Source organism: Saccopteryx bilineata, chromosome 1 (assembly GCF_036850765.1).
Source record: "Saccopteryx bilineata isolate mSacBil1 chromosome 1, mSacBil1_pri_phased_curated, whole genome shotgun sequence".
Taxonomy (NCBI): domain Eukaryota; kingdom Metazoa; phylum Chordata; class Mammalia; order Chiroptera; family Emballonuridae; genus Saccopteryx; species Saccopteryx bilineata.
The window spans coordinates 162,538,923-162,565,181 of NC_089490.1; the positions used below are offsets into that span (position 1 = coordinate 162,538,923).

The following is a 26,259-nucleotide window of genomic DNA, read 5'->3' on the forward strand; positions in this document are numbered from 1 at the left end:
TGTCGTCGATTGGCTGGTGTCTTCCTGGTGCGAATCGCTCTGGCCATTCAGCGTTTGTCAGTCCACCACTGGCCCACCGGAAGCGGCTCGAGAGCCGAACGCCCGTTAGATGGGCGGGGGAGTGGGCGTGGCGTCGCCGCGCTTGGTCGGCCTCCGTTCCCGCCCTGCCATCCAGCCGCGCTGCCAACCCTTAAGTCCTTAAGCACTGGAGTTTGAACACCTAGGCTTGACGTCTTGCAGTCAGCATGGAGTTCGTGAAGTGCTTGGGGCACCCCGAGGAGTTTTACAACCTGCTGCGCTTCCGGATGGGAGGTCGGCATAAGGTGATACCCAAGATGGACCAGGTGGGTTGAACATCCCTGCATCCCTGCCGGGGCTGAGACGCTGCGCGCGGCGCCAGCTCTTCAGGCTTGGCCCGTGGGGTCCAAAATCGGGCCGCAGCGCGGCGAGTGGGTGCCTAACGCCACAGGCGCCCTCCGTCAGTTCGGGAGCAGACCCCGCCCGGTGAGGTGGTCCCACTTGTCCAGCCAGGCCCGCTCTCCTTACTTAACCCAGCGTCGCGCCCCGCTGGGCTTGGGCTCTTGCTCAGGCCTCCTCTCGCCCCTACCCTTCCTCAAGTTATCTTGCTGCTTAAAATGTTTCTACTCGGTTAAGACGTAGGCTTCCAGGTCATTTTGCTTGACGTTTCATTCTTCAAAATGATGTTGATCTATTTTCCAGTCCTTGGTTTACAGAACAGATTAATACGGGTAGTTAAAGCGGGAGACAACCTTGGAGAAGAATATTTGCACCCAATTAACAATGTAAATATTGACTCTGGGTCCCTTTTCTGGAATGTAACCTGACTCATCCTTCCAGTTTTCTGTTACGCCATCCCCTGCAGAAGCTCTCCGCACTTCCCTGCAGTCTGAACAGTCCTATCTTCCTCAGGTTTTTTAAAACGCTTATTTACAACCCCAAGTTCTTACTAGTTATTTGTATGTCTGTTAATTAACTACATTATGGCTTCTTGAAGGCCAGACCAGGGTTTTTTTTTATATTTCATCTGCCTCATTCTCGTACGCTTTGTTAAATTAATGCTTACAAAGGTATTTATTGCAACAAGAAAATTATTCTAAAGCAATTATCAAACGAATAGACACCTTCAGCAGCGTTAGAGGGTTCCATCAAAAGGGTTCCATTAAATTATTTTCTCTAATGGAAACATCGCAGTGAAATACTGTTCTTTGTTTAGTGTCCTTGGAACACTTAAATTTTCCATCAGAAAAAAAAATGTTTTTCCCTTTTCTCGACTTAGAGTCTGTCTCACTTTTCAAGGTCTAGCTTCAGTGAGTGCCACCTCTGTTGACCATTCAACAGTCATTTATGAACCACCTGTTCTGTGCCAGGCTTTACAGGGGTGCAGCATGGCAGGCTGGCATGTATAGACAAAACACTCAAAAAACTCACCATCTTGTCTAGTCAGTAAAACGTTATAAAATTGATTATAGAAAACTTAGGAAGACGCCATCACAAAATGCCTTTTCATGTAACCTGTGAACCTTCTTTAAGCATTTTCTCTAGCACTATTGTACTGCATATCAGTCCCATAGACTGGTATTGTGGTTATTAGTTCCCCAAATCCCTTTCAGATTTAAGATTCTGGATTTGCTGTTTGAAATATAGGAATCTTGTTTGATGTACCTTACTGAATTAATGAACAAAAGGTAGCCCTGTCCTCAAGAATCATCTAGCTTTTCAAACAAGATAAACATAAGTAAATGTGGCAGATAATATAGTAAATGCCATGAGGAAATTCACAGAAGTGAAAATTCCACATTTGGCTGGGATAGAGGAATTAATCTTTTGAGGAATGCCTAAAAGAAATACAGCTTTAAATTGCTCTCTAAAAAACAAACAAACAGCGCTGGCCAGATAGGTTGGTTGGAGCAATCCTCCCAGAGAGCAGAGATTGCTAGCTGGATTCCCCAGTCAGGGCACATACAGGAGCAGCTTGATGTTCCTGTCTCTCTCTCCTTTCCTCTCTCTGAATGAATGAGTGAGTGAGTGAGTGAATGAGTGAGTGAATACACACACACACATACTTATATACATACATACATACTTGCATACATACATACATAGCTGTTGTGCCTTGCTCAATAGATGTTTGATTAGGAGTTCTTACTTGGAGCTTTCCTGAAGTTATTTGCAAATATTTATGTTATTTTAAATTTGTGTGTTTGCGGGGGAGGAGAATGGTATCCACTATTATAAGATTCTTCCAGGGATCTGTTACATAAAACAGATAATAGTCGCTGCTTTACAATCCAGGTTGTATAGTCTGAATACCTGCTGTGACAGGTAATTCACTACCTCTGGAGAGTGCCCACTCCACTCCACATAGTTCTGGTTTTTAGGCAGTGTGACCTTAAAGTGAGCTGAACATCCACTCTTTGTTCTCTCTCTGGAGCCAGAGAGTCTAATCCTTGTTTTGAAATACAGTACTTGAAGTGTTTTAAGAGACCTATCCTGTTCTCTCTAAGAATACTGATATACAAATGTTCTGTGCTCTTCTACTTAATATCTGTTGCTTCTTCTAGGTCATGTAACAACTTGGTCCCTCTCTCTCTAAAGTCTGTGGTTCAAAATTGAATAGTACTTTAGGTATGATTTGGTTATTTTAGACTTTAAATTCCTTTCTTATTGATATTGTATTATTTTTAAGTTAAATTTTATTTATGTCCAGAATAACTTAAAAAATTTGTTTTCCATGCTCAAAAAGAGAAAAAGGTCTTAGGCAGGTCTGTGGCTTATCTTTCTTTACACATCTGAACCTTATGTTTCTTGTTTTTTTCTATACCTTTAGGTAGCTCCAATGTCATCAGTGGGGAAAGTCATAGTGCTTGGCAAGAAATGTCACATAAAAGTACGCAGCCTTAGCTTAGATGTTGTATTTCTAATTAACATAAAATTGCTTTTACTTTAAAAAATGTATTTTAATTATAAAATATTGCAAACAAATAGAAAAGTACTAAAAATACTATAACAAACCATTTTGTGTCTATTTCCAGGATTAGCTATATATTAAGTTATTGCTGTATTTATTTCATGTTTTGTATTGTTAAGAAATAAAATGTTCAGATACAACAAAAGTTCTTTTCCCTGTCACACCCTCCCCGCACATCACTGTTCATCGACTTTTTAGGCAGTCGCATCATGCTGTGGACTTAGAATTGTGGTCCGTCAGATCCCTAATTGTACAAGTTCAGGACCTATTCTCCCATTTTTTTTGTGTGTTTTTTAAAATTTATAGCTAGAGAGAAAGAGAGACAGGAAGGGAGAGAGATGAGAAGCATCAACTTATTATAGTTTGTGGCTCCTTAGTTGTTCATTGATTGCTTTCTCATACTGCCTTGGCCAGGGCGGGGTTGGGGAGCTCCAGCTGAGCCATTGACCCCTTGCTCAAGGTAGAGATTTAGGGCTCAAGCCAGAGGCCTTGGGCTTTAGGCCAAGGACCATGGGGTCATGTCTATGATTCCACCCTCAAGCCAGCAACTCTGTGCTCAAGCTAGCGACCTTGGGGTTTTGAACTTGGGTCCTCAGGGTCCCAGGCTGACACTTTATCCACTGTGCCACCTGGTCAGGCTTATTCTCCCATCTGGGTGGAAGACCTGCTGAAAGGTTTTAAACCCAGATCTTTACCTTTTAGATAAAGGGTGTCATAATAATAGCTAATGTTTATTGAGCTATTGCTGTGTGCCAAGCACTATTTAAAAAGCATTCTACATTTATTATTTAAACTTCCCAGTAACCTTATATGGAAGCTACTGTACTTTTTCCTGTTTTATAGATGAAGAAACAGGCACAAAGTGGTTAACTAATTGCCTGAAGTCTAACAGCTATCGTGTGGTAGAATCTGTATTTGACCCTGGCAGTCTGACTGAGAGCTCACTCTCTTCTTTTTTTTTTTATAAATAAATTTTTATTTCAATGGGGTGACATCAATAAATCAGGGTACATATATTCAAAGAAAACATTTCCAGGTTATTTTGTCATTCAGTTCTGTTGCATACCCATCACCCAAAGAGAGATCGCCCTCCATCACCCTTTATCCAGCTCTCTTTGTACCCCTCCCCCTCCCCCTCCCTCCTTCCCTCCCCCCACCCCCTGTAACCACCGCACTCCTGTCCATGTCTCTTAGTCTCACTTTTATGCCCCACCAATGTATCGAATCCTGCAGTTCTTGTTTTTTTCTGATTCGCTTATTTCACTCCGCATAATGTTATCAAGATTCCACCAATCTGCTGTAAGTGATCCGATGTCATCATTTCTTCTAGATGACTAGTATACCATGGTGTATATGTGCCCCATCTTCTTTATCTAGCCTTTTATTTATTTATTTTTTTTTTACAGTGATTAAAAGCCTTTAAGCAAACTCTTGGCCAATACAGCAAGAATCCATAAAAGAGTAGTGTCCTTAACATGTTCACCAAGTCCAAGTTGGCCCCATCACCATGTCAAATCCCTGAAAAATGCAACCCAACCACAGTTCAGTCTGTAGGCTCTGTCACAAGGAGCAGGAGTCCAGGAAAAGTCCACATCCAGGAAAAGTCCGCATGGCACTGGAATTGTTGTCACCATTCTATACTTTGCAGCTCACGTCCAAGTCCCAGTGACCACTGCTTCTAGCTGGTAATGATTCAGGTAGACTGGAGAAGCCATTTGCAGCATGCGTGGATATGGAGCTTCTTGTTCTCCTCTGCCTGGAGAGATGAGACCAGGTAGCTTTTCCCTGGAGCTCTGCGACTGCTCACTCTCTTCTTATCCCCACCATGCTGCTTACCATTAAGGTGATGGATCACAGAGACACGTTAAGCAGAGGATTGTCCAAATTCAGCTAAAAATTGAACACACTTTTGTGTGATGGACACAAAGTGGCAAATGCCTGCCCTAAACACTGATCACAGTCTAATGGAGAGCAGATGTATTAATACAAAAATAAGATAACCATGGAAGTGCCAAGTCATCTTTTTGTTGTTGTTGTTCTGAAGCTGGAAAAGGGGAGAGACAGTCAGACAGACTCCTGCATGCGCCCGACCAGAATCCACCCGGCATGCCCACCAGGGGCGATGCTCTGCCGTGACCAGAGCCACTCTAGCGCCTGGGGCAGAGGCCAAGGAGCCATCCCCAGCGCCCGGGCCATCTTTGCTCCAATGGAGCCTTGGCTGCGGGAGAGGAAGAGAGAGACAGAGAGAAAGGGGTGGGGGTGGGGGTGGAGAAGCAAATGGGCGCTTCTCCTATGTGCCCTGGCCGGGAATCAAACCCGGGTCTCCCGCACGCCAGGCCGACGCTCTACCGCTGAGCCAACCGGCTAGGGCCCCAAGTCATCTTAAGGACATTTTGACTTTGGGAAATTTTAGTGAAGTAGAAATGTTTTAGAGTGAAAAGTTTTCAGAAAACACAAGAAAAGTGCTTTGTGAGGGATAGGGCCTTGAAGAGGTATTAGATTTAGATTAGTAGGGAGGCTTGTCAGTGGAAAAAGTCAGCATGAACCAAGTATGTAGGTAGGATTGAGCATGAGGTGAGTGGAATAAGGAAACAAACCTGGCTGGAATTGAAGAATGTAAACTAGAAGTATTAAGTTGAGAAAGTAAGAGTGGGAATACAATAAAAGAGATAATGGTTAAAAGCAGAACTATATCATGATGAAAGTAGTATTTTTGAAACACTCATCTGGCAGGTGAGTGGGATTAGGAGATTATATTGTGAGTCAGAGTAAGCAAATGAATAATAATATTAATAGCATTTATTGAGTTCTGTGTTAGTCATGCACTGTTCTAAGCTTTTTTAAGTCTGTTACCTTAGTGTAGTGGCTCTCAAACTTTTTGAAGTTGGGGCACATTTAAAATTCTACAAATAATTGTAGGCGCACTGTATGGCGCACTATATACAAATTTCTGAGAAATATGTTATAATAATTAAGTCAAATATTAAAAAATATGAAGTCCAAGCATACTTTTATGGTAATTAAATGAAATAAATATGACAAAATTAAATTTATTCTGACATTAAAAAACATTTTTATGTTACATTTTTTGAGTTATGCTTTTTAGAATTTGTAAAAAAGAGGGGTTAAAAATAAAATGACAAAACAGTTATCTCTCTCTCTATATATATATAGATAGATAGATAGATAGATAGATACATTCTTGTAAGATTTAGTAAATTCAGCAGATCTTGGTGCAAATGTGTTAAGCTTTTCATTCTTGTGTTTATGAGAAACATGAGCCTGATGTGTCCTAGCGATTTCTTTGATGTTCGGGCATATATTTGAAAGGCAAACTCATTTCCTCGTCAATACATTGAAGAATTCCTCTCTTTTTACTCTTGTGTTGAGTGCAGAAAACCCCCACCATACATATCATCTTAACTTTACACCAAACAAAGGATAGAAGAAACTTGCCTCCAGTCTTTCTGGAGAACATGGGGGGTAGTGTAAACAATCCAGCACCACAGTTTAACAGCCTTTTGCAACCTAATCAGGCAAGTTAGGTGGGGGGTATTGTAAACAATCCAGCACCACAGCTTAACAGCCTTTTGCAACCTAATCAGGAAAGTTAGGTGGGGGGTTGGGCAGGCTGTCAGCTTATAGCCAATTCCCCACACCTCTGTCCCCCAAAAATCTAAACTCCAAAACCCTGTTGGTTTTTTGGTCCCCAACAGGCACATATTTCTCTGGAATACCATAGGGCACACCTGGAAATCTTCTAGAGCACACCAGTGCACCCTGGTACACACTTTGAGAACCACTGCTTTAGTATATCAGTTAGCTTTCATTGAGTAAGTAGCCCCAAAACTGGGTGACTCAGTTCTGGAGATTAGTTGCACGACAATGTGAATATTTAACAGCACTAAACTGCACACTTAAAAATGTTCAGGGTAGTCAATGTGGTGTTATGTATAAAATAATAGTAACTTAAAATAACAGTAATTGAGTTCACAGTTCTCTAGGACAGCTGGGGAGTTCTTCTGGCCTGGGCCAGCTTGGTTGATTTCTACTGGGATTGCTCAGCTAAAACCATTCGGCTTGTGGCTGGACAATTCAGTGGTTAGCAGACGGTAGCCTTAAGAGTCAAGGAGAGACTGGGCCATATGTGAGTCATGATCCAGCAGGCTGTAGCCCCAGGACTCTTCACATGGCAACTGGAAGAGCGCCAAGCTCAGTGTGCATGCACTTTTCAAGCCTCTGCTTGAGTCGCATTTGCTACCTGTTGGTTGAAAAAGTCGCAATAAGAGCCCAGATGAAGAAAGATCCCATCTCCTAATCAAAAGAGCCACAAAATTCTGTGGTTATTTTATAACTTACCACACCTAGTCAATCATGACAACAACCCTAAAGAGATGATGGTTCTATCATTACTGCTATTATATAGATTAGTAATTAACTTCTGTGGGGTCACACAGCTCCTAAGTGGTGGTTCCAGGATGCTAACTCAGGTTTGTCTGAAGACTTCCATGTTTCTACAATAGTTTAGAGGCCACCTGGGTGGGATAGAACATCGGCTTTGACTGGTCCCAGACAGCTGATCAGATGTCAGCCCTTTCACCTGTCCCAGCCCTAACTGGCACTCTACAATTCCTAATTGCTTTCTTCCCTTCCCAATTCTACTGTATCAGCTCCTTCCCTCCCTCCCTTCTTCACCAATTGCATGCCAGATAATGTTCTATGTGCTGGAGATAACAGCAGTGAACAAGATACATGAGACCTTTCTTTTATGAACCTTACGTTCTAGTGGAAGAGGGTTTTTGTTTTGTTTTTTTAAAAGCAATTATACAATATTTCAGGTAGAGATAAGTACTACAAAGAAAATTAACATGGCAAGGGATCTGAGTGTCTGAAGGCAGGGGACACAATTTGTAGGGTTGAGATTTAAGAGTCTGGACTTCTCTTTCTCATTTTCCTCTCTATAAAAAGAAATGGGGAATGGGTGGCCATGATAAAGGGGTAAGAGAAAAACTGTTCACAGTGTCTTGAATGCTGGACAACATTATTATTTTGATAGTTGCAGTTTTTCTGAGCCCTTTTTAACCCCTGTGAGCCATTAAAAAAATAGTTAAGCGTACCTCGAATGAAAGGAAACAGGAAGAACCATTTTTCTTTACATCTTAGTTTTTAAGTAGCAAAGAAGCTGGGGGGAAATTTTACACTTAGCAGATATTGCTGATTATTTCTATCACAGAAAGATTTGGCTGTAGGAATTTAGGATTTAGTCAAACTTGTTTTATACTGAATTTTTAAGAGTGTATCAGTCTAGGAGCATACTGCCACCTGCAAGTTGTAACATCTCTCTGGGGGCACATAATGGAAAAAAAGCAGGTGTTTGTAAACACGCAGTTCTGGCTTCTATCAAGCTTAAATCTTCATACAACATCAGGGTGGTTAACTCTTTCAAGGACTGGCACCTGTCTGTGCTCTAGCAGTTGAACACCACTGATTTAGACTAATATCTTAAGTCTATTAAGTCTAAAGCCTGACTGAAGTAGCTGAGTAACTTTTGGTAATTTAACCTCCGAGCAATAATTTGTTCATCTGTAAACTAGATACCAGGTTCACTATTCTTTAACCACATTTTCCAACTCCAAAATGGTCTGAAAACTGTTTCCTTATAACTCTGGCTCAAGGTCATTTTGTAGCAAAAAACGGGTTCTGAATTGAAGTGACCCCGTTTAGTGTAAATATTTAAATGTTTTGCTTGAAGAAAAGTGAAGATCAATTATGGGATGCTACTCCAGAGTGTCTGGGGCTGTACGTGCATTTTATTGCCTGTTTTCTAAAACACGAAAATTTCTCAATTCTGCTACACACCTGACCATGAAGATTTCAGATGGATTGTAGGTCTACACCATTTTCCTTAAAGGGTTTTTCCCCTCAGAATTAAAAAGGTAAACAGATTAAGCGAGGACTTAGTAATGTCTGTATTGTGCTTGCCATGTAGTAGCTTCCCAATAAATGGTAGTTATTAATCTTGTTATATAAATTCCGTTCTCAAATTTATGGGTCTTTTCCATCTTTGGAGGGAACAAACCTGTGTTGTTAGCTCAAGTCTTAAAGGAGGACGGTGGGGAGGATCCATAGCTGTTTACTTGTGGAACTGTCTTTCAGCTGAGACTGGAGCCCCAGTCCTGGGACTTCAGTCTTGTGCTTCTAGCCACTGCTCACGCCTCCTCTAAATGCCCTTCATCCTTGTTTGCTCTCCCTAGAGAATTCTTGGGAGCGCACTTTTCAGCAGTGGTAAACATCGGGAGGCTCTAGGGACAGGTGGCAGGAGCTTTAATTTTTTTGTTTTCCTCAACTTCAACGAATCAAGCAGTGGAAATTTTTAGTGACTAGTGTTTTCCATGGTGTGTTTAATAGGTATATCTTCCTTTATCTTGGTAATTTCAGGAAATGTATTGTTACAAGGTGAGATATGGAAACAAATGGTGGGGGAAGGAGATAGAGATGTGATTTATTGACCTCAGTCCCCTTTTGAGGTTGGAGAAGGTGTGTTGCATGCTGGGGACTCAGGTTTGAGACCCCAGGGTCGCTGGCTTGAGCGTGGGATCCTAGACGTGACCCTATGATCATTGGCTTGAAGCCCAAAATCACTGGCTTGAGCCCAAGGTCACTGGCTTGAGCAAGGGGTCACTGGCCCACCTGGAGCCCCCCCACCGTGTGGGGGGTCAAGGCACATATGAGAAGCAAGCAATGAACAACTGAAGTGCTGCAACTAGGAGTTGATATTTCTCATCTCTCTCCCTTCCAGTCTCTCTCTCTCTCTCTCTGTCTGTCTCTATCTCTTTTTCTCGCTAAAAAATAAAGTAAAAGATAGTGGAAGAGATTGGGGACCTGTAAGAGTGTGTATGGAACTCTACTTTTGAGTCAGTTTTCCTGTAAACATAAAACTGCTCTAAAATATAACATCTCTGTAATACACACACACATACAGCAGTTCTTTCTGATATGCTTTCATATCAAAATATGTGCGGGGGGGTTCCTGGAAAAACAATTCTTATTTTCCTTAGGGAAGAATAAAATTCAGGAAGTTGCTCCTAATAGCTCACTGATTTGAAAGGAAAAAGACCATTAGAAATCTTAAAAGGAATAGCTAATTTTCCAGAGAATAGTGGAGGTTTACCAGGTGTTAAAGAGAAAGCTATAACAGCTGAACAGTAAGTAGTTAAAGCAATAAAAACAGATTTTATTCAGAAAAGATATTGCAGTGGGGGGAAAGGGACCTCTAGTATAGAACTGGCCTCAATACCCAATACAAGGAAAAGTGGGGATTTATAGTTCAGGGCAGGCAGAGTGGAGGAGTTGGTGGAGGGAAAATTTCTAAGGAAATATTGGGGCAAGGGTTTTCAGGCACAACGACCTAACTGGGTTCTTGCTGGCGGCAGGCGGGGGCGATGGGATGGCCGGGTAAGAGCCCAGTCAGATATGCTGATCAGATTACCCGGGTTTGGGGAGTCTGGCCAAACCAGTTGCAGGTTTTTTGCTTCAACTGGGCGATGCAAAGATAGATACAAAAGTGAATCAAGGGAGCCCGACTCAAGTTTGACCAAAAGAGATGCTGTCCCAAGGGGAAAAGGCAAGCTTCTTAAAAGTGGACTGTGTTCCGATAACAACCTGTAGGTTCTGAGGAAAAAGGGAATAGTGAGAAGGCTGCGTTTGCTAGTGCATGAGTTGCAAGCCAGAGGTTGCGAGGGGCGGGACCTACCGTGGGACCGAGCCAGCTTCCCTGCTCTGAGGGCCTCACGTGTGGGGTGGGCGGGTCGCCCGCTCCCTGCGCGGCCAGCTCAAGCCTATTGGGGTGAAGGGAGAGCCTGCTCCGCCCCCTCGGTGGGCCTCCCAACTCTGTTTGGGTCTATGGAGGAGAAACTCAGCGCTGGCCACACGGTTCTCATGGCCGCAGCGGCCTGCGGCACCAAGGCCATGTCCCTCTTCAAGCGGACTTTGGTGCTGAGCCCCGCCGCGACGCCCCGGGGCGCGGGCAGTCCCCCGCGCTGCTGCCCCTTTCCTCCCGCCACCTGGCCCTCCAAGGACTGGCTACGAGGAGAGGGCGTCTGCGCTCGGCTACGGAGCCCGACGGCTGCCTGCCGCCTGCCCCAGTCCCACTCCTGCTCCTCGACCTCTGCTACCTCCGTGTGTCTTCTCTGCCCGCAGGACTCACTCAGCAGCAGCTTGAAAACTTGCTACAAGTATCTGCATGAGACCAGTCGCAGTTTCGCAGCTGTTATCCAGGCGCTGGATGAAGAAATGCGGTGCGTGGTGGAGGCAGCTCCTTTTGACGGGGGAGGAAAGCTTTCCAGCGGGCTTTGAGTCATTCCATGCAACTTTTTGACATAGCCCCCTAGTATTTCCTTCTCTGTGCTCGATGGCTTACAGAACGTGCACCACTTGAGTAAAGGAAACATTCCCTGTTGAAACGCCCATGTGTTTACTTTAGACTACCCTGCCGGGCATCTTGCCATCTAATGATGTCCCTGCAGGCCCAGCTCTTTCAAGGAAGGGAGGGTGTTTACCTTTTTTAGTCCTGGCAGCTGAACCTGTCTCTGAGCAGGTCATGCATTTTTGTTGGCTTCACTTGTGCTCTTTTATATTTCTAGTATACTGGCTTAATTCTTCTTAAGTTGCCTCTGTGCTGATTACATACATACATGAATTTAGACCAATTGCCTTCATGTATGATAGTACTTACTCTGAGAAGTTGTGTCTTTTCACTTTATTTTTTTAATCTGCACTATATTGGTTCAATCTAAACATTTGGTCGGTTGGCCTTTGTACTGTTGTTCTACATTAGTTAATCATAACTCATTCTGGGAGTAGTAGTGACATCCAGCTGATAGATTTATTTATTTGTTTTTTATAAATAAACTACAGAAATCCATTGCTGCCATCTAAGAAAGGAAAACTAAGATATCTCAAGTATAAAAGGCTTTGGATATTCTTTCATAGTTCTACAGAGTTAGGGGTGTAGAAGGGTTTAGAAAATGGCCTGGTATAGATGTTATTTTGGAATAAATATTTTGGTATTAATAAATATTAATATATTTGTTCCAATATATTGTTATTCCTTTTTTACAGCCATGCAGTGTGCATATTTTATCTGGTTCTCCGAGCTCTGGACACTCTGGAAGATGATATGACCATCAGTATAGAAAAAAAGGTCCCACTGTTACACAACTTTCACTCTTACCTTTATGAACCTGACTGGAGGTTCATGGAGAGCAAGGAGAAGGATCGACAAGTGCTGGAGGACTTCCCAACGGTAGCGGAATTAAAAATCCCTTCTTCATATAGTTGTGGGGTTTTTGTTTGTTTTTAATTTTTCCATTGATTTGAGAGAGAGAGAGAAGTATCAACTCATTATTCCACTTAGTTGTGTAGTCATTGATTGCTTCTCATACATTCCCGGGATTGAACCCACGACCTCAGTAGCCCAGGATGACGGGCTACTTAGCCACCCAGCCAGGGCATATAGTTGTGTTTTTAATTACTGATATAATGTCAGTTAGTCTGTATACCTGTAGAGAACATTTAAATAAGCAGTCTGAGGGCAGCATAATATGATATGAATGTTAAGCCAGGCTGCCTGGGTTGAAATCTCTCCCACTTATTAACTGGTGCTTAGTTACCTAGCTTGTCTATGCCTCACTTGTTTTTTTTATCTATAACAGAGAGATAATAATAGTACGTACCTCATAGGATTGTGAAGATTAAAAGAGTTAATATCGGTAAAGCTCTGAGAATGGTGTTAGCTACTATTATTGCTAGAATAGTGTTTAGAAGTTCCATATTTACTCCTGTGGAAAGATGCTCTTAAGTTCTGGTGTCGTAAAAGATGGAATCTCAAGCTGGCTCACAAGACTATTGTCCATAATGCAGCCTGGGTATGTAGCACTGCTGGCTTCTTGGGTAAACCTGATAGCATGAACATGCTGCTGACGATGGGTAGCAGCTGGGGTGAAGACTGAGAGCAGGGTGATCCTCTGGAGCTTATATCTGTATGGTGCTGGATGAGTTCCTTAACTTCTTGGTGTTTCAGTTTTCTCATTTGTAAAATTAGAGCTATGAGGATTGAATAAGTTCTTATGTATAAAGTATTTTAGAATAGTGCCTGGTACATCCCAAGTGTTCTGGAAATAATCGGTGTTTAGTCCATTCTGTTGGAGTAAAGTGGGTTATAATTAAAATCTTGAGCTTTAGAAAATCCCACAAGTGTATGTGATACATGTGACTGGGTCCTATTTTTCTGGAATTTGTATGTCTTATCACACCAATAAGTGATTCTGTCATATCTTATAAAGTTTTGATTTGGAAAAGTCTCATGTTTGCTAATAGCCAAACAAAGCCCTTTTGTATGTACATAGTTGCCAGAATTTTTAGGGAAGAATAGTCGTTATGTGGCTCTTGCTATTTAAACAAACCTATATTCCTGAGTGGCGAGGGAAGGAATCCATCTATTACAGAAGGATGTTTGAGAAAGACTCCTTTAGAGCAAGGACTGTTTCAGACTATTGAACTGATTGATGCCTTCAGTGTCAAAGCCAAAAATTCAATACCATACAAACCAAAAAAAAAACTCTGAGGATAATTCGGTAGAGTTAGTAAATATAATATAATACAAAAGAAGAAAGGAAAAGCATCTGAAAAATAAGTAGGTGGGGAATTAGAGCTCACTCCTTTCTTCACTGTATTAGTGGACTCACTCTGATGTCCTTCCTTCATGCACTTGAAATCACCTCCAAGGACCTGGACATCTATGGTAGCTGAGGAAAAGAATCACCTGGGGGGCTAAAAAATAGGTCCTCCTGGCTCACTTCATTGGGCAGAACTTGTTATTAGAGCATATGTGAATTGGGCACTGAGTTTGGACAAGTCAGCAATGCTCTCTCTCCCTCCCTCAGGTTACTGGGCAAACACAGCTCCTCAGTACCACTCTTTCCTAGATACTTTTTATTTTTTGAACTTACAATTTATATACAGGATAAAAGTAGGTTTACAGTTGTGAGTACCCAAAATACAGAATTTATTCTAGTGTTGTTTATTACTGTATTTTCCATAAGAACAATTACAAACCTACTCTAGCCCACCACTGTTATTATGTAACAAGTACCAAAGAGTTGGGGGGGGGTAGTTAAAATTCAGCAGTGAAATGTTTATTTTGGAGTGTTTGTTTTTAAGAGTTTAAGCTGCTTCTCCTCCCCCACCTCACTGCCTTTTCCTCTCTTATAAATAGAACTGACCTAGCCAAAGATCTGTTGAAAGAACAGGTCCTATGGCGATTCAGGGATCCAAATAACCTTTGGTAGACTTGCTCATTTGTTTCAGTCCACAACAGGAGTTACCTCTTGGCTTTGCTTGGAAAAGCTGTTCTGGAGAGATTGGATTGATTTTACGGATTTGGGGAGTTTAACATTTGATGTTAATAGAATAATCCTAAAGTGTCTAAGGCAGGAGTCGGGAAACTTTTTGGCTGAGAGAGCCATAAAAGCCACATATTTTAAAATGCAATTCTGTGAGAGCCATACAACGACCCGTGTACCTTACGCATTATCTAATAAAAATTTGGTGTCCGGGAGAACAGCTGTGATTGGCTCCAGCCAACTGCAACCATGAACATGAGCGGTAGGAAATGAATGGATTGGAATACATGAGAATGTTTTATATTTTTAATGTTATTATTTTTTTTATTAAAGATTTGTCTGCAAGCCAGATGCAGCCATCCAAAGAGCCACATCTGGCTTGCGAGCCATAGGTTCCCGACCCCTGGTCTAAGGCCTCTGAATCCCTTAGGTGCCCTGTAACCAGCTGGTTTTCCTTCAGGTCCTTAAATTTAGGAGTTTCCTGAGGAAGTTTTTCTAACCTTTCTGTAAACACAACCAGGTATTTCTTATAATGCTGATGCATATGAAAGTCTACTTACTGTTTTTAGTATTATGTGTTGGGTCTAATAATATATTTTATATTAATAGAATTTTATTTAAGAAATTTCATGGTGTTTTTATATTGTATTTTGATAACCTATAAACACTTTTTTGAACTTAAGATATTTGTGCATAAGCAATGAATTTTAAAAACACCAGTTTACTTTCTACATAAGAGCTTGGGTTATGGAAAAAAATGTTGGGTAGAGTACCTCAGAATGAACTAAATTGAGTTGTTAAAAAGTGTGGCCTTGCCTGACCAGGTGGTGGCACAGTGGATAGAGCGTTGGCCTAGGATGCGGAGGACAGGACCCAGGTTCAAAACCCTGAGGTTGCCAGCTTGAGCATAGGCTCACCAGCTTGAGCGAGGGGTCGCTGACTTGAGAGTGGGATCATAGACATGACCCCAAGGTCGCTGGCTTGAGTAAGGGGTCACTCTCTTTGCTGTAGTGTCCCCCCCTCCCAAGGCACATATGAGAAAGCAATCACTGGACAACTAAAGAGCTGCAATGAAGAATTGATGCTTCTCATCTCTCTCCCTTCCTGTCTGTCCCTATCTGCCCTTCTTTCTCTCTCTGTCTCTGTCAAAAAAGAAAAAAAAGGGTGTGGCCTTATAATGGGGGAGACAATATAGCTTTATGATGTAAATTGGGAACTGATGATAATGGTTGCTGATTGCTAGAATATAAATTCTGCAGGAGCATGAGTTTATCGTGGTTTCTGGCTGTCTATCTCTGGTGTTTGGACAATGCTTATATAGGAAGTCCTAGATAGTTAGCAAGAATGAACCTTCACTATTATGAGGTTTGTCTGAAATGAGGCATTCTTCCTAAAATTTTTCCATTTATGCCCAGTTTTATGTTGAAGCATTGCATTTATTATATGTTAGGAAGATGAGTGTATAGTGAGACTTTGTATCTTTTGAGTCTAGAAACTAGGATTTTTAGACCCTTCTGTTTTAATATTTATAAAATTTGCTGGGTTTATTATTCAATATGTAGAAAACTAGCATAATAGATTCTAGGCTTAGCCTGACCAGGTGGTGGCTCAGTGTATAGAGCATTGGACTGGGACGCTGATGACCCATGTTCAAAACCCCAAGGTCACTGGCTTGAGCAAGGGGTCACTTGCTCTGCTGTAGCCCCCCCCATCGAGGCACATATGAGAAAGCAATCGATGAACAACTAAGCTGCAACGAAGAATTGATGCTTCTCATCTCTCTCCCTTCCTGTCTGTCCCTCTCTGGCTCTCTGTCTCTGTCAAAAAAAAAAAAAAAATAGATGTTGGGCTTACAGGTGAATCATTAGGCCCATAAATACTCTTAATAAATTCTGCTAAAAAAAAAAAATAGTAAGTTCTGCTCTTGCTTAGAGTACCAGGTTGGTTCCCAGTGTAAATACATTAGCTATATTTTTTTATTTTCATATCTCCATTTCAGATCTCCCTCGAGTTTAGAAATCTGGCTGTAAAATACCAAACAGTGATTGTCGACATTTGCCGGAAAATGGGATTTGGGATGGCGGAGTTTTTGGATAAGCAGGTGACGTCTGAACAGGAGTGGGACAAGGTTAGTGTGCCTGTGAAGCAGTGTGTGGTGCATATGACAGAGCTGGTGGTCCTCATTGTGAAGTTCAGAATGAGGATAACATCTCCCAGTTCAAGGGTATCTGGTTTTAAAACCCATCTGCTTAGCTTGAATGTCTCATCATAAACACTTAGTGAAGGTTTATAGTTTAACCCTTTGAGTAATATGAACGTTCATGTACGTCCTCGTGCCTCCTGACCATCCAGAGTACGATCGTAACAAAAATTTTTATTTTAAAAATGTGTAAGGCAATGTTAAAAAAAAAAAAAAGGCAAATGTTCTTGTTTCCATAAATTGGTTATCAAACATGATTTTAAGTTAATAAAACTATAACTGGAACTAATTTCATTTTTTGGAAAAAACTCACTCCCGGGGGTCAGTGAGCATGAAAAAAACTTAACTGCTCAACGGGTTAATACTTGAAATAAAGAAGCATGCTGAAGAGAGTTTACCATTAAGTTAGGCCAAAGTTGATATAATTTATCCCAGAGGTATAGGCATTAAGCTTATAATAGTGTCTCTAATTTGCTGTGAAATTTTAGGTAAATGGCCAAATTAGTTCATGTAACATATAAATAATTAGTTTTCAAATCTTAAAAGTTTTGTTATTTTGTTCTTATCTATTACTCAGTGTGTGTGTATGTTCATATAACTTAGTATCTGAGTCATTTCCAGTTTCATCTTCACACAGTTACTTTTAAACCATTAAATTATGTGTCTGTTTCCTTAGTTCATGAAAATCCACAGGTATTGATTTTGGATTATAGGTGTATAATGCTGACAGGTGAGCAACTAATACTTCTTCTCTCTTTCCCATCATTTCCTTACAGAAATAATACAGTGTAATATGTTTTAAGTTTATTGACACTCTCCTCCCCCCCAATTTGTATTGTGGTTATAAACAAATATACATGTGGGAATGGCTTTTATGTGGCCAGAGTTTGTTCCTGACCAACAGTTGTGAAAGATCTTGACCAAGATAGGAGTTAGGGGACTGGGTGAGTGCTTATCTAGACAAAGTGACCTAAGTGACTATGAGGACTAAACTAAATATCAAAGTACAAGATAGGGGGGAGGGAGCTTGCCCATTTTTCATAGGAATGATGTTTGTGAGACAATATACTTCACCCTAGTGGAAGCAAAGCCATTTTAAACATCTAAACTGTGTACATACTTTGTATCTTTAATAGTGTTTAGGTTAGGATCACAATAGAAAGGCTACTATATTTACTGAGTGAGTGTAAGTCCAAGGTCTGGCATTAATTTTTCTACTGTATGGTGACATCTTTGGAACTGTTGGTTGATGCTCCCTAAGTTAGCATGTGTGTGATAGCTCTTAGAATATCCAGTTTATGAGTTTAAAATTAAAGCTAAAACTCTGGCCAAGAACCAGCACCGGTTATCCACATAGTAACTTTCTTTTCTCCTCTGCAGATCTGTTGGGAAACTGAATTATCAGTCGAATAGTTCTGATAAAATTGAGTACTTTAAAAGATTTTATTTTTTCTTCAACTTGGGAAAAACACGAATACTTCCATTCTTGTATTTCTATCCAAAGAACTTTTATCTTAAAATAAAATCTACTTTTCCTTGGACAGCATTATGGATGTACTAATATTTTTAATTTCTAGTAATTCTTTTAAAATTTCTTGTACTTATCCACAGTTCATTTTTTCTCTCTAGTTTCAGCATATTTTTATTCTTCCCAGAGTCTTCCTCTCCTAGAACATATTTCAAGTGCTTTCTCTTTACCATTTCACTGTGTCCTTGACTAGTCAGTCCCTGGCTTTGTATTATTTTGAACCAGAGACACTTGACTCTTTCGTTTTTGCATAACTGCTTTTTAGAGGGTACCTTCTTTACTCTTCACTTTTTTTTTTTCTTTTTTCTTTTTTTTTCTTTCTGAAGCTGGAAACGGGGAGAGACAGTCAGACAGACTGGGATCCACCCGGCATGCCCAACAGGGGGCGATGCTCTGCCCTTCCGGGGCATCGCCCGGCCGCTACCAGAGCCACTCCAGCGCCTGGGGCAGAGGCCAAGGAGCCATCCCCAGCGCCCGGGCCATCCCTGCTCCAATGGAGCCTTGGCTGCGGGAGGGGAAGAGAGAGACAGAAAGGAAGGAGGGGGGGTGGAGAAGCAAATGGGCGTTTCTTCTATGTGCCCTGGCCGGGAATCGAACCCGGGTCCCCCGCATGCCAGGCCGATGCTCTACCACTGAGCCAACCGGCCAGGGGCTACTCTTCACTTCTTAAATTGTCTAATGGACATTCATTTTATAGAAGCATTGTATTAAGTTGCTTTTGAATATTTTTTTCAGGGAAGGATAGCTTTGACAAACCACTTTGATGGAAAAAAAAATTCTTTGACAATTATTAGTTGACTAAGGTCTCTTTAGAGAATGGCAGTTTTTGCATTGTTAAAGCCTGCCTCTTAAACCAAACTACTTGGCTTCGAATCCCTGGCCTAACTTCCCAGATGAGTGGGCAAGTTAGTAGACTTTTCTGCCTCAGTTTCTGTATCTGTAAAATGGTGTTAATATTTGTATGTACCACACAAGATGTTTGTGAGGATTGAATATACAGGGTGGGACAGAAGTAAGTTTATAGTTGTTTGTATGGAAAATAATATATATATAATTAATAATGCTTGTTTCATGTACTTACAGCTGTAATCTTGCTTTTGCCCCATCCTGTACAGAGTGCTTAAAACAGTGTCAAGAACATCTTGATAGTATTTGTTGTTCTATATAATGAAGGTTTTGAACTACTGCAAGATCTTGAAATGTCTTCAAGATTAAACTTAGTATTCTAGTTTCTATTAGAATATATTTTATTCCCTCATTGTCTTCACTCCCTCGTTTGGATATCAAAAAGTTTACTGTGGTAGTTAATTTTTTAATAACCTTTTATTCTAGATGCAGCCCATGTGCATTGTAGAAATATAGAAAATACAAGTGAAAAACAAAAAAGCCATCACACCAGCCAGAGATCACGTTTGTTAATTCTTTTGTGCACACTATTCTTGGCTTTTTACTCCTTACATGCCCGTAGTGTATACTTGTGTTTTTCAATCAAAATGAGATCTTGTACATTCTGTTTGGAACCTGTTCCTTTGTAGCTAATGATCTCTAGCATTTTCAATAAAAATTTTATTATTTAAGTACTTTAAAAATAATCTTTTACAGTACTGTCACTATGTTGCTGGGCTGGTGGGAATTGGCCTTTCTCGTCTGTTCTCGGCCTCAGAATTAGAAGACCCCATCGTTGGTGAAGACATAGAGTGTGCAAACTCTATGGGCCTGTTTCTGCAGAAAACAAACATCATTCGTGATTACTTGGAAGATCAGCAAGAAGGAAGAGAGTTTTGGCCTCAAGAGGTAACAAAATTCAGGGGACTTGGGGAAAAATAATTTTAAACACTTTCTGAAAACAAACCCCATTAAATTTTGGTTGCTAGTGACAGAAATGCAACTCAAACTACCTTAATCAAATAAGAGAAAAGTAGACTAAGATTTATTTTTAAAAAATATTTATTGATTTTAGCAAGAGAGGAAGGAAAGGAGGGAGGGAGGGAGGGAAAGAGAAAGAAACAAACAGAGATCTGTTCTTGTATGTGCTTTGATGGGAGATCAAACCAGTAACAGCAACCTCAGCACTTCGGGACAAGGCTCTAACCAACCTAGCTATCTGACCAGGGCAGTAGGTTAAGATTAAGTTTCTTTCATGTAAGTAGACTGGCTGAATCCAAGGGTTCAGACTATATTACCAAGCTCTGTGCCCTTTCTGTTTCTTGACAGGCATTCTCCAAGTGGTGTCTATTACAACCCATTGACTTATAACCTACTAACAACAAAACTCTTAAAAAGGCCTGATTTATAGGGCTTGGTTCCTGTTCCCATCTTTTACAATTACTGTAGTGAGAGGGCTGAGTACTCTTGTCCAGATCTGAATTATATCTGCCCAACAAATGCAAATAATTGATTTCAGCCAAGCAAGGAATGTTCTAGGACAAGAAGAGGGAAAGGCTGCTAGATAGGCAAAAACTACAGATGTTCATTTTAACAGATGAGTTGATCTTTGACAATTAAAAAATAGGGAAAGGAAAGGCTTTGACATTGATTTTTATTCAGAAGCAAAGCTAGAAAATCTTACAACTTTTCTGATTTTGTTCCAGCATTTACCTTTTGCTTTTCATAAAATGGTTTCCTAAAACCAAATGCTTTTATTTATTAAATTTTATTTTTCAATTACAGTTCATATTTGATACTACTTTGTATTCGTTTTGGATGTACAGTATAGTGGTTAGATAATCATATCTTTACAGAGTTGTCACCTGCGATTCCAGGTACCCTCTTGGTACCACCGCACACAGTTATTACAGTATTGTTGACTCTATTCCCTGTGCTTTACTTTATATCCCCGTGACTGTTTGGTGACTGCCAATTTGTACTTCTTAATCCCTTCACCAGACCCTGATCTCTCTTCCCTCTGGCAACCATCAGTCTAAAACCAAGTGCTTTCAAAATGGGTAAATATTTGCAAATTATGCTGCAGGTAAAGGGTTAATATTCCTAATATATATGAAGTTAAAGAAAAGACCAAGTGCTCTATAGAAAAATGGGCAAAGTGATAAGAACAGTTGGCTCACAGAAAGAAAGATGCAAATGATCCTTAAACATCTGAAAAAAGTCTTACCCCCCCCCCTTTTTTTTGAAAGTAGGAGGTAAGGGTAGGGGGGAGAGAGGAAGAGAAGCACCAACTTGTTCCACTTAGTTGTGCCGTTGATTGCTTCACATATGTGCCCTGATCTGGGCTCGAAATGGGAACTCGGTCACACTGGCACCCTTGCAATCCAGCCAGTGATCTCAGGATTGAAGCAGCAATTTTGTAGCTCTGGGACTACACTTGATCCACTGCACCACCAGCCAGGGCACAGTCTTACCCCTTAATAAGACAAATTCACATTAAAACTACCCCAACCCGAGACATCATAGTTTTTCAAGCTTCCCAGGTGACTGATGTGCGGCCAGGGTTAAGAAACAGCTCTTGAGTACCCCTTTGACACCATGGCTCAGAGAAGGGTCCTAAGGACCTGCAGTGAGTTTGTGGTAAGCCCAGAAGCAAAGCCTCAGTTGCTTGGGTCAGCCCAGTGGCTGTCCAGCATACTACTCTGCCTCTCAGATGAGCACCAGCTCTGCAGTCCTGCATACATTTCACCTCCTCCTTTTGTGAAGTAGAAACACAGAAAGAACTACAGTTGACCCTTGAACAACATCAGTTTGGACTGGACAGGTCTGGTTCTACACTGATTTTTCTTCAATAAATACATGGTTGATCCTTCGTGTCCTTGGGTTTCAAATCCCTCATTCCACAATTCAACCAACAGTGTTTTCAATCTGAGGTTGGGAATCCATGTATTTGAGTGCTGTTTGCATTATTCTACACTGTATTATACAGAGGACTTACACACCCTCCAATTTTGGTATCCAGTGAGGGTCCTGGAACCAGTCCCCTGCAGATACCAAGGGGTAACTGACTTTGTAGAAATTCTTAAACCTTTTAGGTGTAGTCATTTGTATTGGGGGAGTGTTGTTCTTCAGGAAGCTTAAGAATTACCCAAGAATAAAAGTTATTTGCTGGCTTCAGAGAATCCTCTAAATATTAAAAATTATCAAACATTCCAAGTTGAGGATATTTTTCAATTTCAGGTTACCAAGATCCACGAGGGTAATTAATGTTCTTAACTTATAGACCCAGCTATTTTCCCCCAGATATGGTTGTTCAGTGTTTTCTCATCACAATCTGGAATGTTGTGTTAATCATTAATTAGTTTGAGGCCTGGCAGTCTTGAGAATGTTTACCTTATACTGTTGAGGCTGATTTTGTAACTTACCCCCTGTGTAAAGTAATTTGGTTACTTTTTCAGGAGTAAACTAATACCTTCTGGATAACAGGGGGCCTTTTTAGTCTGAGGTCATCAAAGTATTACTTAGTACATGTTGCACTATTTGGGACACTTTCCCAAACGTCACTGTACTAGGTTGTTATTAGGCCTTTACTTGTAGTCATAAATAGCCATTGTGTGTAGCTTAAAACAGACCTGATCTTGGTTTAAAAATGAGTCAGAGCTAAAGTTTTACTGTGGATTGTAGTTATTCACAAAAATCCTTCCATATTGCTTCATTTTTCCTCTATGCACATCTTAACTTGTCTTTTGATCTTTTTATTTGTCTAGGTTTGGAGCAAGTATGTTAAGAAGTTGGGTGATTTTGCAAAGCCAGAAAATATTGACTTGGCCGTGCAGTGTCTGAATGAACTTATAACCAATGCATTGCACCACATTCCAGATGTCATCAAATACCTTTCCAGACTTAGAAACCAAAGTGTGTTTAACTTCTGTGCTATTCCTCAGGTATGGAATAGGGCTACACTTGTTGTACATGGGAGATAGAGGCTAACGGGAGTGATGTGCTGGTGGTGTTGGGGGTCTGTAGATTGCGTCTTTCTTTTGGTATGCTGTATTCAGGAATATGGTTTTTTACAAAGATGACTAGTTTATTATTTTTTTGCTGGGGGATAGGCAGTGTTTTGCAACAGCTCTCCTCTGCTTCACCACCACCACACTCAGCGAAGCCTCGAGGTGAAGTCTGCTCCTTTCCTAGATTTATAGGGAATGCTGAGATTTATAGGTGAAGCTGTTATCCTTAAAAATTAAGCACTGAAAATGTGCTGTCCTTTGCTTAGACTCAGGCTAACAGAACCTGATCCTACAGACCTAGCTCCTTGGTATTCTAGGAGCTTATACCTTTAAAATGCCTTTGCCAATTTCCAGTTTTTAACTCAAGTAAGTAATGAAAGTCATAGGATTTAGTTGATTTGGGAACTTGGCTTGATCTTGTTCTGATAGCCAGTCTCGAATGGTTGTTTCAGGGGTCCCCAAACTGCGGCCCCCGAGGCCATTTATCCGGCCCCCGCTGCACTTTCGGATGGGGCACCTCTTTCATTGGTGGTCAGTGAAAGTTTTTTTATAGTCCGGCCCTCCAGCGGTCTGAGGGACAGTGAACTTACCCCCTGTGTAAAAAGTTCAGGGATCCCTGGGTTGTTTCAACTAAGACCTCTATATGTAACTATAGGTTTTCATTTACCTAGAAATAATTTACCTTTGAGCATAGGAAACTATCTTCCCTTTTCTTTTGTTTCCTCCCCTCCCTTGTGTGTAATGATTATGTTCATTGGAGGAAAAATAGAAAAAATTTTAAAATCTTACCAAATAATACCTTCTTGAGACTATTTTCAGATCTAATAACTCATTGCATGGAAAATGTTGCATTGGTTTGTGTTTGTTGTTTCCAAATAAAAAAGAACTCTCGTTGCTTAACTAGAGAATCATGCAAGACTGCAAAGACCACCTAATTATTCTGTGTGTTGTTGCAAAAGGGAGGTGTGGGGAAGGTAGAAGTGACATGCTTTCTTCGTGGGGATTTTTTCTTGGTTAGTTATGTGTTAGCTCTTTGGCAACTCTTATTTTACAGAAGATTGGTTTTCTTACCTTTTCATGATGATGATTGTTTACAGCACCGTTTCTTTTGTTTCATGAAATATATTAGTGATATTTTTTCCTCTCTCCTTATTATCTATAGGTAATGGCCATTGCTACTTTGGCTGCCTGTTACAATAATCAGCAGGTGTTCAGAGGGGTAGTGAAGATTCGAAAAGGACAAGCAGTAACCCTAATGATGGATGCCACTAACATGCCAGCTGTCAAAGCTATAATATACCAGTACATGGAGGAGGTGGGTTTTTATTTAACTACTCACATAATTTGTAGCTATTTCTATGATTTAAATACTGTTTACTTATTTAAACATTTCTTATTTGGATATTAGATGATCCTAACAACTCACTGTGTTACAGCATAACTGATAGGAGTGGGTGGCCTTTATTAGGAACAAAGTGTGCATTCAGGGGGCTGATTGTTCAGAGCTGCACAGCACTGGTAAGAGGAGTCAATGAAGCGAGCCTGCAACTCCTAGGTAGAATCATACTTGTTGAGCTAGGAGGTGCCGTCAGAGGTCAGCCAAGCTTGTTTACAGGTGAGCAGTGTGAAGCCGAGGCTTATGTATGCTGACACATTGTCTGATGGGTTTTTCTGGGCCCCAGTCCTTATTTCCTGACACGAGTCAGTTCTTTCATGGACCTCAGTTGAGAAACCACAGGAGGGAATTTTGACAATTGAAAGCCATCAAGCTGCAATTATTTCTAAAATTTCTAATACAAATTCTCTTTCAAATGTGGAGGAGGACAGGGTTGAGCAGATATTTCAGAGGTTTCTGAGGGGATAGGAGGTGTAGAGGTGCAGGGAGAACTCCAGGTGCCCCCCAAGTGCCCTGCCTCTGCCCTTGCCTTTCCTCTCCTAGGCTGTGGCCCACTCCACAGATTCAGTCTGTCCTAAACTGCATCTGCTAGTCTACCCAGTATACTTCCCCTTCTTCATGGTATTCTGCTGCAGCCTAAACACTGCGCTGACATTACCAAGCACTCCTGTGTGCCTGGCTCTGCGCAGTGTGGGGGTGGAGTCAGTGAGGACTGTAGCTGCTGGTGTGGCATGGCTCAGGCCTCCCTGCTGCTCAGTGGGACGGGCTTCAGGATTACACAGGCCTGGGTGGACATCCTACTTTATTAGTGGAGTGCTTCGGATTATCACTTTCATGTCCTGTTTCCTCATTGGTAAAATGGGCATAAAATCCCTGCCTGTTTGGGGTTCTTGTAAGTGATCAACACAGAATATGTTTATAAAGTTCCTTGGACTCAGTAAGCAGCACTAACTGTATTTTCCTTTCTTGAACAGATCTATAATAGAGTCCCCAGCTCAGACCCATCTTCTAGTAAAACAGGGCAGATCATCTCCAGGATCCGGACACAGAATCTCCCCAGCTGTCAGCTGATCTCTCGAAGCCACTACTCACCCATTTACCTGTCATTCGTCATGCTCTTGGCTGCCCTGAGCTGGCAGTACGTAAGCACCCTGTCCCAGGTCACTGAAGACTATGTGCAGACTGGAGAACATTGATTTGTCCACCATGAAATGGATTGACCTTTTTTTAAGGATGCATATTGGCTCCCCCTCCTGCCCTTTTCCTTCCTGCTTTCATCCGTTTAAGGACTCTGTGGGCTTGGACCTGGAGAAGCTGCCATGCAACTAGAAGAATAAAAGGAGGCCGGACTCCCAGCACCGAGTACTTGTAGGTTGTGCCCACCTGCGCTTGGTGGCAGAGGGCAGAGCATTCGGTGCTGCCAGCAGGGGATGTGGTTGCATAAAGGACTGCTGGAGGCTCATCGTGTGCATCTTGGCTAGAATTATAATTAAACATATTTAATTTGAAGCAACCTTTGAATACCTATCCAAGTAGGAAAGTGAAGTGGATTTTTCTTTATGTCTGTTTCCTGTTTTCTCATTTTATTTTCTTCTGTTGACTGAATGTAGTAGCTGTAAGGTTCATCGCTCTAAGGTCGTTTTTCTTGTTTCCTAAGAATGCAGGCCGTCTTCTGTACATGAAGGCTAGTAATTAACCTCTGGGTGTTCTGGTATTATTTTCTTTCGAGAGTTTGCCTTTCAGAAAGATTGCCTCGCCCCATTGTTGAGGACTGGTCTCCAGTTAAGGCTGATGTTTTTGAGAAGATTTTTGTAAGAATGAATTACTCTGCATCTGTCAAGGGCAGTTC

At 41.3% G+C, this 26,259-nt stretch overlaps 1 protein-coding gene across 2 annotated transcripts; it reads left to right on the forward strand.

Moving 5' to 3' along the window:
* On the forward strand, nucleotides 1-25,923 carry FDFT1 (farnesyl-diphosphate farnesyltransferase 1). 2 transcript variants are annotated; one of them, XM_066278993.1, is made up of 8 exons: nucleotides 1-344; nucleotides 11,189-11,286; nucleotides 12,110-12,293; nucleotides 16,391-16,519; nucleotides 19,722-19,913; nucleotides 22,772-22,948; nucleotides 24,177-24,329; nucleotides 25,385-25,923. In XM_066278993.1, exons 1-8 carry the CDS (start codon nucleotides 246-248, stop codon nucleotides 25,604-25,606), a joined length of 1,254 nt encoding a protein of 417 aa, XP_066135090.1. In that variant the 5' UTR covers nucleotides 1-245; the 3' UTR covers nucleotides 25,607-25,923. The 2 variants fall into 2 exon arrangements, with proteins under 2 accessions (XP_066135090.1, XP_066135080.1); XM_066278983.1 differs by lacking the exon at nucleotides 1-344 and having other exon boundaries at nucleotides 10,840-11,286.
* The last annotated feature ends 336 nt before the right edge of the window (nucleotides 25,924-26,259 follow it).